Source organism: Procambarus clarkii, chromosome 9, assembly GCF_040958095.1.
Source record: "Procambarus clarkii isolate CNS0578487 chromosome 9, FALCON_Pclarkii_2.0, whole genome shotgun sequence".
Classification (NCBI taxonomy): Eukaryota; Metazoa; Arthropoda; class Malacostraca; order Decapoda; family Cambaridae; genus Procambarus; species Procambarus clarkii.
Window position 1 is genome coordinate 30,056,641 of NC_091158.1, and position 9,986 is coordinate 30,066,626.

A 9,986-nucleotide genomic window follows, 5' to 3' on the forward strand; every position below is an offset into this window, starting at 1 on the left:
TTGCTGCTAGTAGCTCACATTGTTGCTGCTAGTAGCTCACATTGTTGCTGCTAGTAGACCACATTGTTGGTGTTCTTAGCCCACATTGTCGCTTCTAGCAGCCCACATTGTCGCTTGTAAAAGCCCACACTGTCGCTGCTAGTAGCATACATTGTCGCTGCTAGCAGCACACATTGTTGCTGCTATCAGCACACATTGTTGCTGCTAGCAGCACACATTGTTGCTGCTAGTAGCTGCTGCTAGTAGCCTACATTGTCGCAACTAGTAGCCTTCATTGTCGCTGCAAGTAGCCCACATTCTTGGTGCTAGTAGCCCACATTGTTCTTGCAAGTAGCACACCTTATGGCTGCTAGTAGCCTACATTGTTGGTGCTAGTAGCACACATTGTTGCTGCTAGTAGTACATATTGTTAGTGCTAGCACCACACATTGTGTCTTGTAGCTTCCAATCTTGCTATTAATTTTGGACCATCTACTCTCCTGACCTGCCCTGTAACTCTCTTCGTGCAGGTACACTCAGAAGGTACAGGAGGCGTCGAGGGTGGTGCTAGACCTGCCTCGGCCGCCCTTGGAGACGGCAGTGTTCTGGAGCGAGTATGTGATGCGTCACCGAGGAGCGCCCCATCTCAGATCACCGGCGGCTGACCTCTCATGGGTGGAGTTCCTGATGCTGGATGTCCTGGCTTGCCTCTCTCTGGTAGCCATCCTGCTCTTCCTCGCCCTGCACAAGCTGCTCTCGTTTTTCAACACGCAACTCCATAATATTATTTACAAAGGCAAGATGAAAATGGATTGAAGATTGCTTGGGCTATTCAACTTCCAGGTCCCGCCTGGCGCATCTCTGGTTCTCGGGGTGACTGCAGTTGGGAAGATTATAAATTATATGTGTCGTCGTCACTCTCCTGCCTCACCATCAAATCAGGAACTTTTTCAAATATGATTGTACATTTATAACTAAGTTTGCGTAAAATTCCTGTATATGATTTACATATATAATAGCATAATATATGATTATATTTATATGCTGTATTATCTAGATTCAGAATTAGGCTTGTAATCTATATTGCCAGTGATTTATTCCAAACAGTTGTGGCTGAAGCTTATGGAGGAAGTCACAAAAAATATAGCTTCCAATTAGGGGGCGAAATTTACATTGTTAAAACAAACATTAAAATTGACCGATAAGAAGAAATTTTTAGGGTAACTGATAAAATCTAATTATACCATGATTTTGTAGAAAATTGCTCACACTTTGCATTACATATAACTTAGCTAGCCTGGATTAAAATAACTCTAATCCCACATCTTTCGTAACATGACTTGAATGCAATAGGATTTAAAATGCTTGTGAAAAGGTCTCCTTTTTGTAACAAGAACTCCTTAATAATTGCTAATATCTTGCTGAAGGAATCTCTGCTTTCTCTGCTACATAGGTGCTTTATTCTAGCGTGTAGACTTGCTAAACCAGTAATTCTCAAACAGGAATCCCGGAAAACGTGGGATTCTTTGAACCCAAGTCCGGTGTTTTGCGAACTTAAGGCCAGAGTTCCACAAGCTCATGTCTGCTGATGCACCAGACATTGAAGATTGTTCGGTGTTCCGCAAGCCAATGTTTGGCATTCAGCAAACCCATGTCCTGAGTTACACGAGCCTAACTGCGGTGTTCCAAGGGCACATGTCTAGTGTTCCGTGAGAACAGGTCTGGGGTTACACAAGCCCACGTCAAAGGTTCCACGAGCCCGTGTCTAGGGTTTCACGAGCCCATGTCAAGGGTTCCACGAGCCCATGTCAAGGGTTCCACAAGCTTCTGTGTAGGGTTCCACGAGCCCGTGTCTATGGTTTCACGAGACCATGTCAAAGGTTCCATGAGCCCGTGTCTAGGGTTCCACGAGCCCGTGTCATGGGTTTCATGATCTAACTTCTCGGGTGCCACGAGGCCGTGTCCTGGGTTCCAAGAGAGAGAGTGTTCGGGGTTCATGGGCTTGTCGAATCCCAGTCCCTGTCTGGGATTCCACAAGCCCATTTTAGGGCATCCTTGAGCCTGTGTCTGGGGTTTCACGAGCCCGTTTCAAGGTTTCCATTAGGACGTGTCTGGGTTTCCACTAGGATGTCCCAAGTTCCTCGAGCCAGTTTACGCAGTTCCACTTGCCCATATCCCACTCAGCCACTTTGACTGGACGGTAGAGCGACGGTTTTGCTTAATACAAGTCGGCATTCAGTCCCGACTGTCCAAGTAGATGGGCACCATTCCTTGGCCCCCCCCCCGTTCCACCCCAGATTCTCATCCTGACCCCTTCCAAGTGTTATAAAGTCGTAATAGCTTGGCACTTTCCTTAATAATTAAAAAAAAATGCCCATGTCCCAGGTTCAATTAGCACATGTCCGGAGTTCTTAGAGCCGTTGTCCAGAATTCCTCCAGCTAGTGTCTGGTGTTTCTCAAGTCAGTATCTAGGGTTCTACGAACCATTGTTTGGCATTCCACGAACCCTTATCAGGGGGGGGGGGTGGGAGGTTCCACTAGTACATGTCAGTGGGTACTCAAGCCAGTGTCTGGGGTTTCACAAGCCTGTGTCCAGAGTTCGTCGAACCACCGTCAGGGGTTCTACAAGTCCGATTTCGGAGTTCCTCATGCCAGAGTCCAGGCTTCCATAAGTATTGTAAATATCGATAGAAGGGTGCAACTTTTATTTTTTTAAGTGCACCCTTCCATCGTCAAATATTTTGTTCTGAATCTCGACTGCACCCTTCTGCCAGCAAATATTTTTTCATGAATCATAATGCACCCTTCCCAAATTCTTTGAATATTTTAGCCCTAAAGGATGCTTCAGTCTTAATTTTTTTCTAGTTCCTTTAGTTGATTCATAATATTGTTCAATGACTATTCAAAGATTGCCTAATTGAGACCAAAAATATTTGTTTGACAAAGATGGTATAATATTTTTTAATACCTAGTGAAAGATTATTTATTCAGAAGAATTTTTTTTAAGAGTCCAGCAAAAGACTGTTTATTTCTTCCTATTTTTCAATGAATGTTTATTTGTTCCCATTTTTAGTGATTGCTTTTTGTTCCTATTTTCAAAGAACATTTGTTCCCATTTTCAATTCATTCTTATTTGTTCCTATTATCAGTGACTATTTTCATTGTTAATGATTGTTTACTCGTATGAAATATATTTTTAATGACCAAATACTGATTATTTCTGCCACATAGCTGGCTATAGATTACTTATTGAACATTAGAATTAATGAAGACCTATTGGTCCATACAGCCTCTCCTATTTATATCCACCCATGTACCACCTCTACGAATTAAATAAAATGTACAGAAGGACTATTTGCTCCTATTTATATCCACCCATAATTCATACATGTGTAAGAAAATAAGAAGGTTAATACAAAGGAAGCAATTTTGATGCACATGGCTTGTTGGGACACATACATACCTGTATGTATTCATCCACTTACACATTTCACCCCCTAGCTCATCATCTATGTCTAGAATGCAGTTAAAATACTGTATATTTGTTTTAATTACTTGTAGTAACTTGTTAAATATTACTTTGTTTACATTGAATATATTTCGTGTTCACCAAACGATTGCATATTTATTCACAAGACTTAGTAAATAGTCAAAGATTGCTTACGGAAAATAAGAACAAAAAACTCTGCAAAAGGCATATACATTTATTTATAACCACCTCAGCATTAATGTGGAGTAATAATTCCATAATCTGTCCAATATCCCAGGCAAAATATTGTCCTTATCACATCTTAATTTACTTACATCCATTAACTGGTAACAACTTACCAGTATGTACCTTGGTTAAATCCATTCAATGCAAGAGTTTAGGAGGGCGTACATAATTTCCTCATACTGTACACAAGCCTGATTACCATCAGTAATTCGCTAACTGCGTCGCAAAGTTACTCATATTGCAATAAAATCTCAAAACCAGCAAATTGGACCGGCAAGAACATAACTTGCTACTGCATTGAAATCTCCAAATTAGTAGATTGTTTTTTATTTTATTGAAAATATACAAAATTCTTAATAACAGTCTTTTAAATTTACAATGCTTCCAGTTCAATCATTTCATCCATTTTAGGTATCATTAAAACCTCATTAACACCTACAAGCGAAATGTTTATCCTAACAAATACCCCACCCAATAATTTATCAAACCGTTTAAATTATATATTTATGGTTAATTAGTTCTTCATGCCCCCATAAGTAATATTTATGTATACAGTTCAGCATGGTTGGAATATATTTAAACATTGTGGTTCTTGAAAGGAGATTTTATTCTGGCCAATACATAACTTGCTTTCATTTGTGGCATTTATTCCCTAATCCTGGCAAATAAAATCATATGAACATATATATGTAATAAATTGTTATCCCAAAACTGGCACATCTCACAGACATAGATAAATGCTGTATAATAATTCTAGTTTTCTGTCTTGTCTATTTGTATTAAAACTTGCATTATAATTTCATTCAGCTGTGATATGACTCAGTGTGAGAGGTAGACCTCTCAAACCACAAGATGATTGCTTGCATAAGTGCTTGAAAAGTGTAACTTCGCTATTTGTTACCCAATGTGTATCATGTTGGGTGTCTATGGATTCGTACTCATATGAGGATTCCAGAGAGGTATCGGTTTTGACGTGGTTCATCTGGTTCTGTTGCAATGTAGAATGATGAGCCACTGTACCAGGGGGAAGTATGCTTAGCCAGGGGGAGAAATTTATGCTACAAGTTGGTAGTGGGGAGGGGGGTAGAGACAGGGGTCTCTCCTCCCCCCCCCCCCCAACGGTTAGAAATTGACCACAACCCTTCACTCCACCCCTCAGACGAAGTGTCGCTCTCTAGCAAGACGCTGCAGCACTAGACATGACGTCACGGGGCACACTGGTGCCACTTCCAATCAGGATGAGTTTACTAAAAAGGCGGGAGAGGCCTACGCCTGTTATTGGTAAACAGGTGATGATCTCACAGAATGCTGGAGGGCACAAGTGGCTTCCAAGGCATTAATTCTGTATCGAACTCTCCAGGAGAAAAGAGATGGTCTTTCGAGCTGTAAGGAAGGCCTTTTAGTTCTATGTCCTAAGTTTAAAGTGTACCCTAACATCAGCACTATTCCAGATCTGAATCAGTGGGTAGTTCACATATCAAAGGATTTATCTACATCTTAAAATCGCTTGCTGGAATTCACATTGGTATTACAACTACTTTGGTCACAACTAAACGGTTAAACAATCCATGGCTTACAAAGGGTATAATTAAATCTATTAATAAAAAACATGACCATGAGAAGAAGTATAGGTTAGGGGTCATCCCCAAAGAAGTTTCAAAGAGATACTCATCAATGCTGTCTAAAATAATTAGGAGAGTCAAAATAAAATACTACGAAAATTAATTTGCCTAAATTAACGGCAACATTAAGAAAACATGGAACACTATTTCCCAAATATTAGAATAAAAAAATATTTTGAATAAAAAACCAATACCTAAAACAATCCTGTTCAATAACGATGGTGTGAATTAAGCCTCTGACACTGCTATTAAATTCTATAGTTTCTTATCATCCATTGGCACATTCCTTGCAAATGATATCCCATCCTCCCTAATTAATGTTAAGGACTACCTTACAGGAAACTATCCGGAGTCTCTGTACCTAACTTCCGCTAATTCCCCTGAAGCTAATGAGATAATCCTTTCTCTTAAAACAACGTCATATTCCCTTGCTGAGATGCCAGCTCAAATTTACAGAAATGTCTCCAGGTGTCTATCTCCAGCCATTACATTGTTCTAAACAAATCACTTGAACTCCAGATCTTTCCGGATTTTCTAAAAAAAAAAAAGCAAAAGTAAACCCAATTCATATATGTGGTGTTTGATATTGTAACCGAGTCTAATCCGAGGATTAGTAACATCTAGAAGTCTGCTAATTTTATTGGATGGTCCATAGATGTGTGGCTCCTCTTGCATCATAGTATGATGATAGATGGAATTACTGGTGTCGATTTTACTTTGCCTCAGATCTACAAGATGTTGTTAAATTCTTGGTGTACTATTGCTCTTAGACTGCTTATTGACTATCCAAGGCTATTCTCAGTTTCTCCTTTAAAGGCACATTCTTTGGCTAACTCATTAGCTCTATCATGCATTCGGAGGCCAACATGAGATGAAGTCCACATGAAATGAACCCTGTTACCATCATTAATAATCTAGTTGTATTTGTATCTAGCTTCCAACACGAACATCTTACAGTTATGTCTTAAAGAGTTGAGAGCAATTAAGGATGATAAAGAGTCACTTACACTTAATGAATCAAGTTTAGAGACTTGTACACATTTCAGTGTAAGAAGCAAGGCAAATAGTTCGGACTGAAGCATAGAGGCCCAGTTGTTTATACACTCAAAATATAAGCCATAAAATATAATTCCATGATTGACACCAACAAGGACCCGCAAGGACTTTAATCTCTCCCAGATTTTCCTATTGAGAGAAAAAAGGTACACCGGGTCGTTAATGGGGACACTAACGTATCTGTAAGACTCGCAGTTCTAACTGCGAGTAAGAAGGAGGCCACATTCCTCAGCTTTAGTTGCTAAAGCATCGAGCAGAACTTGCATTTTAGGCTCGGAGGCAGCCTTTAAACATATATCATCAGCATAACAAATAACCGTGTCATCTTTATTAGTTGGAAGATCTTTAAAAAGTTTATGCATCAAAACGCTTAATAACAAGGGGCTAAGGGCCCCTCTTTGTGGAGTTCCCAGTTCAGTGTTTGCTCTCTGTGTTTTTAACACCATTAAACAAAATATATGCTGTTCGATTAGACAAATAGCCCTTCATCCATTTCAGTCATTTTCCTTGTATTTCTAGCCCAGCAAGCTGTTCTAGTATGATTTCCCAGTTTGCTGTATCAAAAGCTGCTTCTAGGTCGATGAAGATTGCTTGAGGGAAAGCTTCAATATGAGCGAAGTATTCAGCAAAACAGTGTTGTGTACTGAGCCCAGGCATAAATCCAAACAGTTAGTGTGGCAGGTGCCCCTGTATGTGATACATGAGTCGGTTAAGAACAATGCGTTCAAGCACTTTACAAATACACGATGTTAGAGATATGGGTCTATAATTATCTGAATGTGGTTTGGGGATAGGAACAATGACACTCTTTGTCCAAGCATCAGGTAATATTCATTCACTTAAACTTATTCCATATAACACGAAAAGTGGATTACCTGGTACTTGTGAGACTAATCTCAGTAAACTGTAAGTAATACCTGTGAGGGAATGGTTCACCAGCTCACTTACAATGGTGCTCTTCTGCCTGTGGAGGCCAGTACACTTGCTAAGTGCACTTGTTAAGTGCGTGGACTTAAGTTTGGTAACCAGTATCCGAAATATCTTGTGGTTGGGCTCATGTGAGAGTCCCAGTCATCAGCATACCAGAAATGTTACCCTGGCCGGGGTAGCACGTCTGTGAACACAGATAGAGCCGATAGCATCATTTCATTGTAAGGCTTGAAGCGAGGACTCAGGTTCGCGTGGGAACAGTTTGGCTGCATGCGTAGGCGAGCGTGGGCCTCCCGCCAGCCACTTGACATGTCACCATGCCAACAGCCGCCATCTTAGCAAACATCTGGGGGGGTTAGCCATCTTGAAGTTGCCCCAGAGCCATGTTACACCACCGCTGATTGGTTGAGAGGGGTAGGCCGTTGTGTGCCTCCCTCTCATTGGCTCTTTCGAGGATGGAGGATGCGGGAATCGCCGGTGTTCTTTCCTCAAGGCGTCATTCTGAACACAGCCACCACCTTATCCTGACACTTCCTGTGCTCATTCGGCCAAATTGAGTATAGGGCGTCGTGGTGGCTAGACTACTCAGCTGCTTCACCTCCTGCTTTGTCTACGACGGCGGTCGCAGCAGAATCCGGCCGAAGTTTTTTTTTTTTTTTTTTCTTTTTATTGTTAAAACAAGGTAAAACAGCGTACATGCAACCATATAAACAGTAAAGCATAGAATTACAAAGAACATTGAAAGACATAAAATAACACAGAGCAACATAACAGAAAAGGGAAAACAAAGAACAAAAAAAAATACATAGGAAAGTACATGAACTACACATAAAAACAGCTAGTCAAAACAGTACAAGCAGTGATCTATAAAGCACAAAGAAACATGAGAACAACAAAAAGAAAACATAAAACAAAAAAACAAAAAAACAAATAAGCGTACAACAGAAAAAAAAAAAAGACTCAGAATGACATGGTACAAAATAATACAAATCTAGTAACAAGCCAGTCTGAAAGGCCACACAAGCAATACTACAAGCCAAGACAGACAGGAAGTTCATAACCGGAACACGCAGGAACCGGCAACAAACACACACACAAACAGCCCTAGAACCAACACAAGCATCAGAACACAACACACACACAGCACAGCCAAAAAAAATACACTCAGAACAAATACACAAACACACCGCCCAACAGGGCGAAACCAAACCAGACTTAGAACCGCAGACACGGTAAGAAAATAAACAGAGTACCCAAAGAAACACAGGTGCTAACGATACTTGTCTGGAAACTCCTTGGCTGGGAAGCGCAAGCAGTACGCCTCCCAGATCAGCTGGACGTCCTCGGACACTTGTCTACCAGGAGACGCACAAGGCCGAGGCATCCAATCAGGCACCCCATAAATAAACCCCTTCAACCTCGGTACCCAAATAGTCGGCGAGCACCACGGGCCCTCACGCACCCGGTCGTCCCAAACGAGGTCCAAAACCCGTGACTTAGGGACCACGCCCCCGCCGGCTGCGAGCACAGGGAGGGGGTCTACACTAGGTGGTTTCGCACTGGTATCGGCACTGGCACTGGGAGGTTCGTCGGGCGCCGCACAGGGCTCCGTACTAACCGGCGAACGAGGCTTCTCACGAGGCTTCACATGAGGCTGTACACTAGGGGAACCCGCAGAGGACACAGACGAGTCGGGGCCCCCTCCACCAAGCAGATGAGCAGAGGCACCTCGGCGCACATCCTTCCGTAAGACCACGGCGAGGTCCCGTGCGGCAGGAACAACCTCCCACCGAGGGGAGTCATCAGCAGTAGGTATAGGGGGTGATTCCGGAGGCAGCACAGAGCCCCTCACAGCACCGCCAACCACGACAAGAGACGTCGGAACAACGGATTCTTCCACCTCCACCCAAGGCACCCCACGAAGGGGGGACACACTCCGGACCCGCCTCGAGCGCTTGGGGACAGGCTGCCGGTCATCCAAGCTATCACCCCCATCAACCCGTAACACAGTAGAACACTCCAATGGACGCGCTTTCAAGGCCCGGCCCCTAAGAACCGCAGCCTCCACGACCGGGGGCACTGGACCACACACCACAGGAGACTCCCCGCCGCTAACATCCAAAGGGGCAGGAGACGCCACATGTAGGGACGAAGCAGGCACGGGCGGCTGAGACGGAGCGGGCAGGGGCGACAGGGGCAGGGACGTCGAAGGCGGGGAAGCCGGTGACGGGGGCGAGGCCGCCACAACTCCTACGTCAACATCCACACCACCATCCAACACCGGGGCAGAAACCAGCAGGGAAGCAACATCCTGACCATCACGGGGAGACAGGTCCGGGGCCGACAACGGGGGAAAATCCTCCTCCTGGAAAAGGTTGACAGGGGTGACCCGGCGCTCCTCACACCCGGCGGCCAGGTGACCCGGCAGGCCGCACCGGAAACAAGTCCGAGGTTGTCCTGCGTGAAAAACACGAATCGGGAACCTCAACAGCATGATGGAGGACGACACAGAACCCCGGAGGCGCATGGCGAGAGTGCGGGTCCCACACGGAACCCCCTTCCATCTCCCGGTAGGGACAGCATTCATCCTCACATGTAGAACCCGCCCAAACCGGGCAATGTACCTACGTAGAAGATCCTCAGGGAACTCATAGGGCATCCCATGCACAGCCACATACGTCGTG

General features: G+C 43.7%; 1 protein-coding gene across 1 annotated transcript in view; it reads left to right on the forward strand.

Moving 5' to 3' along the window:
- Positions 1-3,333, forward strand: part of LOC123766273 (UDP-glycosyltransferase UGT5) — a 47,413-nt gene extending 44,080 nt beyond the window's left edge. Inside the window, exon 7 of the mRNA XM_045755344.2 lies at positions 510-3,333. Within this exon, the coding sequence (XP_045611300.1) occupies positions 510-795 (286 nt within the window). The 3' untranslated portion in view covers positions 796-3,333. The remainder of the gene's footprint in view (positions 1-509) is intronic.
- The last annotated feature ends 6,653 nt before the right edge of the window (positions 3,334-9,986 follow it).